At 31.3% G+C, this 17854-nt stretch overlaps 1 protein-coding gene across 1 annotated transcript; it reads right to left on the bottom strand.

Moving 5' to 3' along the window:
* Nucleotides 1-336: 336 nt before the first annotated feature.
* ypel1 (yippee-like 1) lies at nucleotides 337-17438 on the bottom strand. The gene is made up of 5 exons (XM_062049492.1): nucleotides 17242-17438; nucleotides 10929-11180; nucleotides 9381-9424; nucleotides 8890-8998; nucleotides 337-803 (listed from the first exon to the last, which is right to left on the bottom strand). The coding sequence occupies exons 2-5, from the start codon at nucleotides 11043-11045 to the stop codon at nucleotides 714-716; spliced, it is 360 nt and encodes a 119-aa protein (XP_061905476.1). The 5' UTR covers nucleotides 11046-11180; nucleotides 17242-17438; the 3' UTR covers nucleotides 337-713.
* Nucleotides 17439-17854: the final 416 nt, after the last annotated feature.

The following is a 17854-nucleotide window of genomic DNA, read 5'->3' on the forward strand; positions in this document are numbered from 1 at the left end:
ATATATATATGTGTATATATATGTATATATATATATGTGTATATGTATATATATATATGTATATATATATATATGTGTATATGTATATATATATATGTGTATATGTATATATATATGTATATATATATATGTATATATATGTATATGTATATATATGTATATATATATATATATATGTATATATATATGTATATATACATATATATATATATATATATGTATATATATATATGTATACATACATATACATATGTGTATATACATATATATATATATATATATATATGTATACATACATATACATATGTATATATATATGTATATATATATATGTGTATATGTATATATATATGTATATATATATGTATATATATATGTATATATATATATAATTTTCATATTCAAGATGTGGATGTTGACGTGTCAGAGAAAAGTCAAAATAAAAATAAAATATTGACACATTAGGAGATGTAAAAACAAACAAACGCCGACAGGAAGTCCATGCTAACCGTTTAGCGGGGCGGGCACAGAAGGCCGTGGTCCTCCCCCTTGTTGCCATGGTGCCACTCTCACTTCTAGGCACGCTCCAGTGGGAGGGGTCAGGTGACCAGGGGGCGGAGTCAAACCCAGACGCTCCATCGCCGAGGAGGGCGTGACGACTCGTGCCGTTTGTGGGGGCGTGATGTGAAGGGGCGGGGCTTGAGGGGGCGTGGTCACTCCCATCCGTTGTCTTTGATCATGTGAGCCAGCTCGATGATGAACTTGCCCTCCTTGTACTTCTGGCTGCTCTCGAAGGCGTGCTCCTAGAACACATAGGACGGTTGTCACGGCAACAATAAACTAAGTCCTTGTACTTCTGGCTGCTCTCAAAGGCGTGCTCCTAGAACACACAGGACGGTTGTCACAGCAACAATAATCTAAGTCCTTGTACTTCTGGATGCTCCCGAAGGTGTGCTCCTAGAACACATAGGACGGTTGTCACGGCAACAATAATCTAAGTTTTTGCTTTTTGCTGCAGAACGGTGGCTTATTTGTGATGTCATCATATGTGGTGTGCAGCACTGTGGGCTTTCTCTACCGTGCCGGAAGTAGACCTTTCAAAAAGAGCAGCTTCAAATCTGATCGGCCATCTTAAAATGGACTCAGGTGAAGATTTAAGGAAGCTGCCAAGTTGTTAATAGCAGCGACTGCAGCAGCCAAACAACTGATGAGCACGCGTTTAGAGGCAACAGTTTGAAAGAAAAGACCTTAAAACTTGATGACAAAATGATTCATTGTTTATGTTAAACTTGACAAAATGAGTCATTGTTTATGTTAAACTTGACAAAATGATTCATTGTTTATGTTTAACTTGACAAAATGAGTCATTGTTTATGTTTAACTTGACAAAATTATTCATTGTTTAACTTGACAAAATGATTTATCCATCCATCCATTTTCTCCCGCTTGTCCCTTTCGGGGTCGCGGGTGGTGCTGGAGCCTATCTCAGCTGCATTCATGCAGCCATTGTTTGTTGAATTTGACAAACTGATTCATCCATCCATCCATTTTCTACCGCTTGTCCCTTTCGGGGTCGCTGGAGCCTATCTCAGCTGCATTCGGGTGGCCATTGTTTGTTTAATTTGACAAAATGATTGTTTATGTTTAACTTGACAAAATGATTCATTTTTTATGTTTAACTTGACACAATGATTCATTGTTTTTGTTTAACTTGACAAAATGATTCATTGTTTGTTTAACTTGACAAAATGATTCATTGTTTAACTTGACAAAATGATTCATTGTTTGTTTAACTTGACAAAATTATTAATTGTTTGTTTAACTTGACAAAATGATTCATTATTTATGTATAACTTGACAAAATTATTCATTGTTTATGTTTAACTTGAAAAAATGATTCATTGTTTATGTTTAACTTGACAAAATGATTCATTGTTTGTTTAATTTGACAACATTATTCATTGTTTATGTTTGACTTGACACAATGATTCATTGTTTAACTTGACAAAATTATTAATTGTTTGTTTTCTTGACAAAGTGATTCATTGTTTGTTTAACTTGACAAAATGATTCATTATTTATGTATAACTTGACAAAATTATTCATTGTTTATGTTTAACTTGACAAAATGATTCATTGTTTATGTTTAACTTGACAAAATGATTCATTATTTATGTATAACTTGACAAAATGATTCATTGTTTATGTTTAACTTGACAAAATGATTCATTGTTTATGTTTAACTTGACAAAATGATTCATTGTTTATGTTTAACTTGACAACATGATTCATTGTTTGTTTAACTTGACAAAATTATTAATTGTTTATGGTTAACTTGACAAAATGATTCATTGTTTAACTTGACAAAATGATTCATTGTTTGTTTAACTTGACAAAATGATTCATTGTTTATGTTTAACTTGACAAAATGATTCATTGTTTATGTTTAACTTGACAAAATGATTCATTGTTTATGTTTAACTTGACAAAATGATTCATTGTTTATGTTTAACTTGACAAAATGATTCATTGTTTATGTTTAACTTGACAAAATGATTCATTGTTTATATTGAACTTGACAAAATGATTCATTGTTTATGTTTAACTTGACAAAATGATTCATTGTTTGTTTAATTTGACAAAATGATTCATTGTTTATGTTTAACTTGACAAAATGATTCAATGTTTATGTTTAACTTGACAAAATGATTCATTGTTTATGTTTAACTTGACAAAATTATTCATTGTTTATGTTGAACTTGACAAAATGATTAATTGTTTATGTTTAACTTGACTGAATGATTCATTGTTTATTTTTAACTTGACTGAATGATTCATTGTTTGTTTAACTTGACAAAATGATTCATTGTTTAACTTGACAAAATGATTCTTTGTTTGTTTAATTTGACAAAATGATTCATTGTTTATGTTTAACTTGACACAATGATTCATTGTTTATGTTTAACTTGACAACATTATTAATTGTTTGTTTTCTTGACAAAGTGATTAATTGTTTTTTTAACTTGACAAAATGATTAATTGTTTATGTTTAACTTGACAAAATGATTCATTGTTTATGTATAACTTGACTGAATGATTCATTGTTTATGTTTAACTTGACACAATGATTCATTGTTTATGTTTAACTTGACAACATTATTAATTGTTTGTTTTCTTGACAAAGTGATTAATTGTTTTTTTAACTTGACAAAATGATTAATTGTTTATGTTTAACTTGACAAAATGATTCATTGTTTATGTTTAACTTGACTGAATGATTCATTGTTTATGTTTAACTTGACAAAATGATTAATTGTTTATGTTTGACTTGACTGAATGATTCATTGTTTATGTTTAACTTGACAAAATGATTCATTGTTTATGTTTAACTTGACAACATTATTAATTGTTTGTTTTCTTGACAAAGTGATTAATTGTTTTTTTAACTTGACAAAATGATTCATTGTTTATGTTTAACTTGACTGAATGCTTCATTGTTTATGTTTAACTTGACAAAATGATTCATTGTTTATGTTTAACTTGACAAAATGATTCATTGTTTATGTTTAACTTGACTGAATGATTCATTGTTTGTTTAACTTGACAAAATGATTCATTGTTTAACTTGACAAAATGATTCTTTGTTTGTTTAATTTGACAAAATGATTCATTGTTTATGTTTAACTTGACAACATTATTAATTGTTTGTTTTCTTGACAAAGTGATTAATTGTTTTTTTAACTTGACAAAATGATTAATTGTTTATGTTTAACTTGACACAATGATTCATTGTTTAACTTGACAAAATTATTAATTGTTTGTTTTCTTGACAAAGTGATTCATTGTTTGTTTAACTTGACAAAATGATTCATTATTTCTGTATAACTTGACAAAATTATTCATTGTTTATGTTTAACTTGACAAAATGATTCATTGTTTATGTTTAACTTGACAAAATTATTATTTGTTTATGTTTAACTTGACAACATGATTCATTGTTTGTTTAACTTGACAAAATTATTAATTGTTTATGGTTAACTTGACAAAATGATTCATTGTTTGTTTAATTTGACAAAATGATTCATTGTTTATGTTTAACTAGACAAAATGATTCATTGTTTATGTTTAACTTGACAAAATGATTCATTGTTTGTTTAACTTGACTGAATGATTCATTGTTTGTTTAACTTGACAAAATGATTAATTGTTTATGTTTAACTTGACAAAATGATGAATTGTTTATGTTTAACTTGACAAAATGATTCATTGTTTATGTTTAACTTGACAAAATGATTCATTGTTTATGTTTAACTTGACAAAATGATTCATTGTTTATGTTTAACTTGACAAAATGATTCATTGTTTATGTTTAACTTGACCAAATGATTCATTGTTTGTTTAACTTGACAAAATTATTCATTGTTTATGTTTAACTTGACAAAATGATTCATTGTTTATGTTTAACTTGACAAAATGATTCATTGTTTATGTTTAACTTGACAAAATGATTCATTGTTTATGTTTAACTTGACAAAATGATTCATTGTTTATGTTTAACTTGACTGAATGATTCATTGTTTGTTTAACTTGACAAAATGATTCTTTGTTTGTTTAATTTGACAAAATGATTCATTGTTTATGTTTAACTTGACAAAATGATTCATTGTTTATGTTTAACTTGACAAAATGATTCATTGTTTATGTTTAACTTGACAAAATGATTCATTGTTTATGTTTAACTTGACTGAATGATTCATTGTTTGTTTAACTTGACAAAATTATTCTTTGTTTGTTTAATTTGACAAAATGATTCATTGTTTATGTTTAACTTGACAAAATGATTCATTGTTTATGTTTAACTTGACAAAATGATTCATTGTTTATGTTTACCTTGACTGAATGATTCATTGTTTGTTTAACTTGACAAAATGATTCATTGTTTAACTTGACAAAATGATTCTTTGTTTGTTTAATTTGACAAAATGATTAATTGTTTATGTTTAACTTAACACAATGATTCATTGTTTATGTTTAACTTGACAACATTATTAATTGTTTTTTTAACTTGACAAAGTGATTAATTGTTTATATTTAACTTGACAAAGTGATTAATTGTTTATGTTTAACTTGACAAAATGATTCATTGTTTATGTTTAACTTGACAAAAATGATTCATTGTTTGTTTAATTTGACAAAATTCATTGTTTATGTTGAACTTCACAAAATGATTGTTTGTTTTCTTGACAAAGTGATTCATTGTTTATGTTTAACTTGACTGAATGATTCATTGTTTGTTTAACTTGACAAAATGATTCATTGTTTATGTTTAACTTGACAAAATGATTCACTGTTTATGTTTAACTTGACAAAATGATTCATTGTTTGTTTAATTTGACAAAATTATTCATTGTTTATGTTTTACTTGACAAAATGATTCATTGTTTGTTTAACTTGACAAAATGACTCATTGTTTGTTTAACTTGACAAAATGATTCATTGTTTATGTTTAACTTGACAAAATGATTCATTGTTTAACTTGACAAAATGATTCATTGTTTGTTTACTTGACAAAATGATTCATTGTTTGTTTAACTTGACAAAATGATTCATTGTTTATGTTTAACTTGACCAAATGATTCATTGTTTGTTTAACTTGACAAAATTATTCATTGTTTATGTTTAACTTGACAAAATTATTCATTGTTTATGTTTAACTTCACAAAATTATTCATTGTTTATGTTTAACTTGACAAAATGATTCATTGTTCATGTTTAACTTGACAAAATTATTCATTGTTTGTTTAACTTGACAAAATGATCCATTGTTTAACTTGACAAAATGATTCTTTGTTTGTTTAATTTGACAAAATGATTAATTGTTTATGTTTAACTTAACACAATGATTCATTGTTTATGTTTAACTTGACAACATTATTAATTGTTTTTTAACTTGACAAAGTGATTAATTGTTTATGTTTAACTTGACAAAGTGATTAATTGTTTATGTTTAACTTGACAAAATGATTCATTGTTTATGTTTAACTTGACAAAAATGATTCATTGTTTGTTTCATTTGACAAAATTCATTGTTTATGTTGAACTTCACAAAATGATTGTTTGTTTTCTTGACAAAGTGATTCATTGTTTATGTTTAACTTGACTGAATGATTCATTGTTTGTTTAACTTGACAAAATGATTCATTGTTTATGTTTAACTTGACAAAATGATTCACTGTTTATGTTTAACTTGACAAAATGATTCATTGTTTGTTTAATTTGACAAAATTATTCATTGTTTATGTTTTACTTGACAAAATGATTCATTGTTTGTTTAACTTGACAAAATGACTCATTGTTTGTTTAACTTGACAAAATGATTCATTGTTTATGTTTAACTTGACAAAATGATTCATTGTTTAACTTGACAAAATGATTCATTGTTTGTTTACTTGACAAAATGATTCATTGTTTGTTTAACTTGACAAAATGATTCATTGTTTATGTTTAACTTGACCAAATGATTCATTGTTTGTTTAACTTGACAAAATTATTCATTGTTTATGTTTAACTTGACAAAATTATTCATTTTTTATGTTTAACTTGACAAAATGATTCATTGTTCATGTTTAACTTGACAAAATTATTCATTGTTTATGTTTAACTTTACAAAATGGGCTCAGAGTTAACCCCTAACCTAACCCTTTTTTGTTAAGTGTGTTTAAATTTTGGGCAGAGGTGAACTGTTAATTTAATTTCTTCTCACAAAATCTTGAGTGCATATTTATACATAATTATGTATACATGAATATGTATACATAATTATTCATACATGAATATTGATACATAATTGTTTATACATGAATATGCATACATAATTATTTATACATGAATATGTATACATAATTATCCATACATGAATATTTATACATAGTTGTTTATACATGAATATGCATACATAATTATTTATACATGAATAATTATACATGAATATTTATGCATAATTGTTCATAAATGAATGTTTATACTTTGTTATTTATACATGAATATGTATACATATTTTTATAATCGAATATTTATACATAATTATTTATACATGAATATGTATGCATAATTGGTTATGCATGAATATGTATGCATAATTATTTAAACATAATTATACATGAATATGCACACAATTATTAATACATGAATATGTATACATAATTATTTATATATTTATACATAATTATTTACACATGAATGTTTATACATAATTATTTATACATGAATAGTTATACATAATTATGTATACATGAATATTCATACCTAACTATTTATACATGAATATTTATGCATCATTGTTCTTACATGACTATTTATTAGGGGTATAACGGTACGTGTATTTGTATTGAACCGTTTCGGTACGGGGGTTTCGGTTCGGTGGTGTACCAAACGAGTTTCAACACGAACATATTAAGTAGCCGTCTCCGCTTCCTTCTGCCTCTGTCTCTGTCAGTACTCTACACAGCACCCAGCATTGTCCCACCCACACAACCATCTGATTGGCTGTTACCGCTCTGTTTGTAACCAATCAGCAGTGCGTATTCAGAGCGCATGTAGTCAGTGCTTAGCGTTTAGCAGGTAAGCATCAGGCAGCGGACTCTCCCCAAATTATAATAAACACCTCCCAGTCAACTACTAGTAACATGACTATGAGCCCGTTGACTTTCTAGAAACCTAAACGGCAGCTCAGCTCGCTCGCAGTCCTGGCTTGAGGTGAAGGCTAATTCGCTTTTAGCGTAACGTTAGCTCATTTTGCGGTGTGTGTGTGTTATGGACAGCAAAGCCCTGTCTGTCTGTTATTTCACTTTACCTTTTTCCTGTGTTGACTGAGCTGTGTTGAAGCAGCAAAAAAGGACATTATGTTAAATGAAGAGTTTCTGTCTCTGATAGTTGATGTAATAATGTAACTGCATCATCAAGCCTACATGAACTCCATGGTGTTCAGGGATGAATTGTCTCTCCTATTGCTATTGTACCATTTTTTTCAGCTATAGTTACATTAATCATTAGTAATGCAGCAGCTTAGTTTTGAATGGCAGGGTCCCTGCTATCGCATGTTGATAAAAATATAACATTTACATAATAAATCAACTACAGGCTTCCCAAATGCTGTAATAAATTAAGCATGATGAGTTGACTTGAAACTGTTTAATGTTGCACTTTTTATATGTAGAAGAAAAGTTTTGTCATTGTATTTAATCTGAGCAACAACTTGAGGCAGTTTAATGTTGATTAACGTGGGCAGAATTATTATAGTGTTCCCAATGTTAAAAGGATAAAGCCATTGTTTACAAATTTGGTAAATAAATAACCAAAAAATTTATATTTTGTTGTTTTCTTACTGTACCGAAAATGAACCGAACCGTGACCTCTAAACCGAGGTACGTACCGAACCGAAATGTTTGTGTACCGTTACACCCCTAATATTTATACATAATGAATATTTAAAATTTAAAGTACCAATGATTGTCACACACACACTAGGTGTGGTGAAATTTGTCCTCTGCATTTGACCCATCCCCTTGATCACCCCGTGGGAGGTGAGGGGAGCAGTGGGCAGAAGCGGTGCCGCGCCCGGGAATCATTTTTGGTGATTTAACCCCCAATTCCAACCCTTGATGCTGAGTGCTAAGCAGGGAGGTAATGGGTCCCATTTTTATAGTCTTTGGTATGACTCTGCCGGGGTTTGAACTCACAACCTACCGAGCTCAGGGCGGACACTCTGAGTAGGTATGGTTGTGGGTTACAAAAGGTGTGCAAACATTAGCAGTGGAATATCAATAAGAGACTGTTCAAAAGAGAAGCTTGACTGCTCAACATTTGTAGAGATTTTCTTCAGGTACTCACGTATTTCCAGCCCAGCGTGGTTTTGCAGTTTTCACAGTAGATGTCGGCCACGGCGTGTAAACCCGTGAGGAGAACCCGCTCCTCCGCCGGCCCACAGCCCACATTCACCCTGAAGGCCACACAGGTCAGATCACTATCAGTCATGGTGTTCCACAGGGATCCATGTTAGATCCACTCATATTATCACACTATTTAATCATTGGTTATCACAAATGTAGTAAATAACTGGTTATCATGTTAGGTATTGTTTATTAATGGAGTAAATAACTGGTTATGTTAGGTACATTTGGTTTATATTATTATATAAAAGGAGTAAATAGGAAACATAATGCTGTGTACCTAATGAAGTGGCCCATGAGTGTTTGTAATGATTAATGAGTGTGTGTGTCTGTGTGTGTGTGTGTGTGTGTGTGTGTGTGTGTGTGTGTGTGTGTGTGTGTGTGTGTGTGTGTGTGTGTGTGTGTGTGTGTGTGTGTGTGTGTCCTACTTACACAGAATTAAAGAGGTAAGCTCTGCCTTGGCTGCCTTGAAAAGACTGAAAGAGAGAGAGGTGAAGGATGTTAACCAGGTGAAGGTGTGTCATAAACACAGGTGGAAGAAAGTTTATTAATAGAAATATTATTATTACTATTATCATTATACCAGTACAGTCTATAGTAACACCAAAAAAGGACAGAAGTCGAGTTTAAACACCAGTACAGTCTATAGTAACACCAAAAAAAGGACAAGTCAAGTGTTAACACCAGTACAGTCTATAGTAACACCAGAAAAGGACAGAACTCGAGTGTAAACACCAGTACAGTCTATAGTAACACCAGAAAAGGACAGAACTCGAGTTTAAACACCAGTACAGTCTATTGTAACACCAGTAAAGGACAAGTCAAGTGTTAACACCAGTACAGTCTATAGTAACAACAGAAAAGGACAAGTCAAGTGTAAACACCAGTACAGTCTATAGTAACACCAGAAAAGGACAGAACTTGAGTGTAAACACCAGTACAGTCTATAGCAGGGGTCACCAACGCGGTGCCCGCGGGAACCAGGTAGCCCGTAAGGACCAGATGAGTAGCCCGCTGGCCTGTTCTAAAAATAGGTCAAATAGCAGCACTTACCAGTGAGCTGCCTCTATTTTTTAAATTGTATTTATTTACTAGCAAGCTGGTCTCGCTTTGCTCGACATTTTTAATTCTAAGAGAGACAAAACTCAAATAGAATTTGAAAATCCAAGAAAATATTTTGAAGACTTGGTCTTCACTAACTGACAAAGAAACAGATAACAGATTTGGTGTCCAGTTCAAAGTGTGACATGAATTATTTAAAAATTTGAGAGTTGACTTTTGTATTTTACATGAGTTATTATTTGTACAAACATGGTGCAAAGTAATTCATGAATTGTTAAAACATTTTAGTGGCTAGCTAGTTAAAATGGGATATTGTGATTTCACAAGACTGTCTTAGAAGTGATCATTTGAAAATGTTCAATTTGAAAAATGTCCACTTAGAGAAAATATAAAAATAAAGTGTTGCATATTGATATTTATCTGTTTCTATATATATTTATTGTGAGAAATCATTTAGATGATCAGTGTTTCCACAAAGATAAATATCATTAATTATTAATAATAACAGAGTTAAAGGTAAATTGAGCAAGTTGGCTATTTCTGGCAATTTATTTAAGTGTGTATCAAACTGGTAGCCCTTCGCATTTATCAGTACCCAAGAAGTAGCCCTTGGTTTCAAAAAGGTTGGAGACCCCTGGTCTATAGTAACACCAGAATAGGACAGAACTCGAGTGTAAACACCAGTACAGTTATAGCATATTATGCAAATCATACGATGGCCACGCCCCCACAAGTATCTTAGCAATGTAGGGGAAACCCTGTTTGACCCTGAACTATTTCTATTTTCTTTATTTCCCTACTTTCATTTTTAAATACAATGTTTGAAACAGAGTGTGTACGTGTGTGTGTGTGTGTGTGTGTGCGCGCGCGTGTGTGTGGGTGTGTGTGTGTGCTCGCGCACAAGTGTGTGTGTGTCACCTTGGAGATGAGCTCGTCATGGTTGGCCAGGTGAGCGCGACAGTGGATGCAGCTGTAGGTGCGGTGGCAGCTGGGCAGGTAGGCCTGGAAGGTCTTGGACTTGGTCATCTTCACCATGTCCGAGGGGCGGAGCTCCTGGCTGGGCGGGACTTGCTGACACAGCAAACACTGGAAGATGCACGCAAAAGCCGTCGTTGTAGTGGAGGGTCTCGTGTGGCAGATCCACACCCACGACACGCAGGGAAATCACACCTGCAGGGGACACATCCAACATCACTTGTCATCCTCATCACTTCTCATCCAACATCCTCATCACTTCTCATCCAACAATGTCGTCACTTCTCATCCAACATTGTCATCACTTCTCATCCAACATCCCTTGTCATCCTCATCACTTCTCATCCAACATCCTCATCACTTCTCATCCTCATCACTTCTAATCATCATCACTTCTCATCCAACATCACTTCTCATTCTCATCACTTTTCATCCAACATCCTCATCACTTCTCATCCAACATCCTCATCACTTGTCATCCAACATTCTCATCACTTCTCATCCAAAATCCTCATAACTTCTCATCCTCATAACTTCTCATCCAACATCCTCATCACTTCTCATCCTTATCACTTCTCATCCAACATCACTTGTCATCCTCATCACTTGTCATCCAACACCCTCATCACTTCTCATCCTCATCACTTAAGATCCAACATCCTCATCACTTGTCATCCAACATCCTCATCACGTGTCATCCTCATCACTTGTCATCCTCATCACTTCACATCCAACATCACTTCTCATCCTCATCACTTCTCATCCAACATTGTCATCACTTCTCATCCAACATCCCTTGTCATCCAACATCCCTTGTCATCCTCATTACTTCTCATCCTCATCACTTTTCATCCAACATCCTCATCACTTCTCATCCAACATCCTCATCACTTGTCATCCAACATTATCATCACTTCTCATCCAACATCCTCATAACTTCTCATCCAACATCCTCATCACTTCTCATCCAACATCACTTGTCATCCTCATCACTTGTCATCCAACACCCTCATCACTTCTCATCCTCATCACTTAAGATCCAACATCCTCATCACTTGTCATCCAACATCCTCATCACTTGTCATCCTTATCACTTCTCATCCTCATCACTTCTCATCCAACATCAGTTGTCATCCTCATCACTTCTCATCCTCATCACTTCTCATCCAACATCTGCATCACTTCTCATCCAACAATGTCATCACTTCTCATCCTCATCACTTCTCATCCAACATTGTCATCACTTCTCATCAAACATCCCTTGTCATCCAACATCCCTTGTCATCCTCATTACTTCTCATGCTCATCACTTCTCATCCAACATCACTTCTCATTCTCATCACTTTTCATCCAACATCCTCATCACTTCTCATCCAATATCCTCATCACTTGTCATCCAACATTCTCATCACTTCTCATCCAACATCCTCATAACTTCTCATCCTCACTTCTCATCCAACATCCTCATCACTTGTCATCCAACATTCTCATCACTTCTCATCCAACATCCTCATAACTTCTCATCCTCATCACTTCTCATCCAACATCCTCATCACTTCTCATCCTTATCACTTCTCATCCTCATCACTTGTCATCCAACATCACTTGTCATCCTCATCACTTGTCATCCAACACCCTCATCACTTCTCATCCTCATCACTTAAGATCCAATATCCTCATCACTTAAGATCCAACATCCTCATCACTTATCATCCAACATCCTCATCACGTGTCATCCTCATCACTTGTCATCCTTATCACTTATCCTCAACACTTGTCATCCAACATTCGAGGGAACTCTCCTGAAGGAAGTACTATCTATCTATTCTCAACACTTGTCATCCTCATTACTTGTCATCCAACATCCTCATCACTTCTCATCCTCATCACTTCTCGTCCAACATCCTCATCACTTCTCATCCAACATCCTCATCCCTTCTCATCCTCATCACTTGTCATTCTCATCACTTGTCATTAGGGATGATGTTTGTTAAGAAATTATCGAGTTCGAGCCTATTATCACTTGCCATCCAACATCCTCATCACTTGCCATCCAACATCCTCATCACTTGTCATCCTCATCACTTCTCATCCAACTTCCTCATCACTTCTCATCTTCATCACTTGTCATCCTCATCACTCTCATGTCACTGCTGCAAAAGAGATATCACTACAAAGCGGTAAATGTCAGGGACTGGATGGTTACCTTTTATAAATGTTACTACATTACATATTATTATTGTTTTTATATATATTATTGTTCTCCATTAATAATAAATATGTGAATATTATGAATGTTACTACATGACATATATACTTACATGATGTATATATTACATATTATGAATGTTACTACATGACATATATACTTACATGATGTATATATTACATATTATGAATGTTACTAATTACATATATACTTACATCATGTATATATTACATGTTATTATGAATGTTACTACATGACATATATACTTACATCATGTATATATTACATGTTATTATGAATGTTACTACATTACATATATACTTACATCATGTATATATTACATGTTATTATGAATGTTACTACATGACATATATATTACATCATGTATATATTACATGTTATAAATGTTACTACATTACATATATACTTACATCATGTATATATAACATGTTATTATGAATGTTACTACATGACATACTTACATCATGTATATATTTCATGTTTTTTATGAATGTTACTACATGACATATACTTACATCATGTATATATTACATGTTTTTATGAATGTTACTACATGACAATTATACTTACATCATATATTTCATGTTATTATAAATGTTACTAGATAACATATATACTTACATCATGTATATATTACATGTTATTATGAATGTTACTACATTACATATATACTTACAGTGTGTATATCAAATATGTAAATATTACATGTTATTATGAATGTTACTAATTACATATATAATTACATCATGTATATATTACATGTTATTATGAATGTTACTACATGACATATACTTACATCATGTATATATTACATATTATGAATGTTACTACATGACATATATACTTACATCATGTATATATTACATGTCATTATAAATGTTACTACATGACATATACAGTATACTTACATGCGTTCATATTTATTATTATCCATGTGTTCATATTAATTATTATTATTATCATCCATGCGTTCATATTTACTATAATGATGATAGTATATATGATAGTATATATCTGTATCATCGACTTAAACAAGTTGAAAAACTTATTCGGGTGTTACCATTTAGTGGTCAATTGTACGGAATATGTACTTCACTGTGCAACTTACTAATAAAAGTCTCAATCAATCAATCAAACATCATGTATATATTACATGTTATTATGAATGTTACATTACATATATATTACAGCGTGTATATGAAACCTTAAAGGAGGTGTTTGGATGTTTTAATCGCTCCTTTGTTAGCTGACTCTTGCTAACATTTATTTACATTGTTTTTGTCTTACGTAAGGATTGTAAATGATAGACAAGATTTTTAAAAGTGCAGTTCCCTCTTAGAGACAGAATAAGTTGGTTAATAATAAATACGTTATTGTTTTTCATTTCTGTTATTGTTCTCTGTAATAATAATAAATATGAACATGTGGATAATAATAATAAATATGAATGCATGGATAATAATAATAAATATGAGCGCATGAATAATAATAATAATAATAATACATATGAACGCATGGATAATAATAATAATAATACATATGAATGCATGATTAATAATAATAAATATGAACGCATCAATAATAATAATAATAAATATGAATGCATGGATAACAGTAATAATATTAAAAATGAACGCATGGATAATAATATTAAATATGAACAAATGAATAATAATATTAAATATAAACGCATAGATAATAATAGTAGTAATAAATATGAACGCTTGGATAACAATATACATAATTATGAAAGCATGGATAATAATAAATATGAACACATTAATAATAATAATAATAAATATTAACACATGAACAATAATAATAAATATGAACGCATGAATAATAATAATAAATATGAACGCATGGATAATAATAATAATAAATATAATTGCATGAACAATAATAATAAATATGAACGTGTGAATAATAGATATGAACGCGTGGATAATAATAATACTAAATATGAACGCATGGATAATAATAATAAATATGAACGAATGGATAATAATAAATATGAACGAATGGATAATAATAAATATGAACACATCAATAATAATAATAAATATGAATGCATGAACAATATTAATAAATATGAATGCATGAATAATAATAAATATGAACGCATGAATAGTAAATATGAACGCATGGATGATAATAATAATAATTAATATGAACACACGGATAATAATAAATATGAACGCATGGATAATAATAATAATAAAAAACAACGCATGATGATAATAAATATGAACGCATGAATAATAATAATATGAACACATGGATAATAATAATAAATATGAACGCATGGATAATAATAATAAATATGAACGCATGGATAATAGTAAATATGAACACATGGATAATAATAATAATAAATATGAATGCATGGGTAATAATACTAAATATGAACGCAAGAATAATAATAATAATAACTATGAAGGCATGGATAACAATAATTAATATGAACGCATGGATAATAACAAATATGAACACATGAATAATAATTATAAATATGAACGCATGAACAATAATAATACATATGAACGCATGAATAATAATAATAAATATGAACGCATGAATAATAATGAATATGAACGCATGAATAATAGTAATAATATGAACACCTGGATAATAATAATAATAAATATGAATGCATTGATAATAATAAATATGAACGCATGGATAATAATAATAAATATGAACGCAGGAATAATAATAATATGAACACATGGATAATAATAATAATAATAATAAATATGAACGCATGGATAATAATAATAGTAAATATGAATGCATGGATAATAATAAATATTAATGCATGGATAATAATAATAATAAATATGAACGCATGGATAATAATACATATGAACGCATGGATAATAATAATAATAAATATGAACGCATGAATAAAAATAATAATAATATGAACATATAGATAATAATACTAATAATAAATATGAACGCATGGATAATAATAAATATGAACACATGGATAATAATAATAAATATGAACAAATGGATAATAATAATAATAAATATGAACGCATGGATAATGATAATAAATATGAACATATGGATAATAATAATAAATATGAACACATGGATAATAATAAATATGAACGCATGGAACAAACAAAAGGTAGCAGTGTGCTTGCTAGCGTTAGCGTCTCAACGAAAACACATTGTACAGTTTGTGCTATTTTAATTAGCAAAACAATTAACAACGAAATAACACTTTATGTTGTTTCTTATTTTAATTATCAACAAACTTAACACTTTGTATTGTTTTTCTGATTTTAATTAACAACAAAATAACACTTTGTATCGTTTGTCTGATTTTTATAAACAACAAAATAACACTTTGTATTGTTTGTCTTATTTTAATAACAACAAAATAACACTTTGTATCGTTTGTCTGTTTCTAATTAACAACAAAATAACACTTTGTACTGTTTGTCTTATTCTAATTAACAACAAAATAACACTTTGTACTGTTTGTCTGTTTCTAATTAAGAACAAAATAACACATTGTATCATTTGTCTTATTCTAATTAACAACACAATAACACTTTGTATAATAAAGTGTTATTATACAAATAAATTGTTTTTCTGTTTCTAATTAAAAACAAAATAACACTTTGTATCATTTGTCTTATTCTAATTAACAACAAAATAACACTTTGTACCGTTTGTCAGTTTCTAGTTAAAAACAAAATAAGTGTTTTGGAAGAGAGACAAGTGACAATCGCACAGGTGAGGAGACAACAAAGAAGGCGCGCGCGTGTGCGCGTGAAGCAACAGGAAGTGCAGACAAAGGCTGCGTGTTGCCTTCACGGCCCAAAGCAAGACTTTGAACATGAAAATGTGTGTTTTCGTCAAAGTTGCAGCTGGCACAGCTTGTCGACGTTGTGTGTGTGCGTGTGTGTGTGTGCGTGTGAGATGCACGCGTGTTGTTGTTATGTTATTGTTTCGTCCGAGCTGGCCGTGAAGGCCTCACAACAACAACACTAAAGTGTTCTCACGCACCTGAACGTCTCGCGATTAAAGGACGACGAGCTTTTCTTCTCGACAGTCACGTCAGCAGGTTCGAGTCCGGCCCTGCTCCACGTGTCGGTGGCGAAGCGTTTGGCCGCGGTCGGCTGGCATTTTCTCCCCCACGCGAGCTTTTGTTGTGTCTTTTGTGTCTCGCACTGGCCCGCCTGCTTTGGCACGGAAACGTCACACGCGGGGGAGTGATTGACAGCCGTGTCGGCCAATCAGAACGATGCTGCGTTTATGTCCCGCGTGAAAGCTGGGAAGAGCGAGCGGTTGTTGTTTTTGTGTCTGGAAAAGGCGAGTTGTGGGAGATTTGATGTGCATGGACGACTATAAAGTGTCACGTCGGTCGATGCGGCTTGTTTTTGTGCCTTTAACTTCACTTGTAAGCCCTTTGTGCTGCACATGTCAACATTAGAAGTGATTGAAAACAATCACTTCCTGATGACCCCACACTGAACAAAGACATATTTGACTTCATGCACGTCAAGTTAATATGAACAGTAACATAACTCACGACTTGTAGGACGAAAAGCCACGTCAACAATTCCGAAGTGATAAAACAAAACCCCACGATAATAATACGCACACGTCAACAGGAACA

The sequence above is a fragment of the Entelurus aequoreus genome, linkage group LG06 (genome assembly GCF_033978785.1).
Source record: "Entelurus aequoreus isolate RoL-2023_Sb linkage group LG06, RoL_Eaeq_v1.1, whole genome shotgun sequence".
Taxonomy (NCBI): domain Eukaryota; kingdom Metazoa; phylum Chordata; class Actinopteri; order Syngnathiformes; family Syngnathidae; genus Entelurus; species Entelurus aequoreus.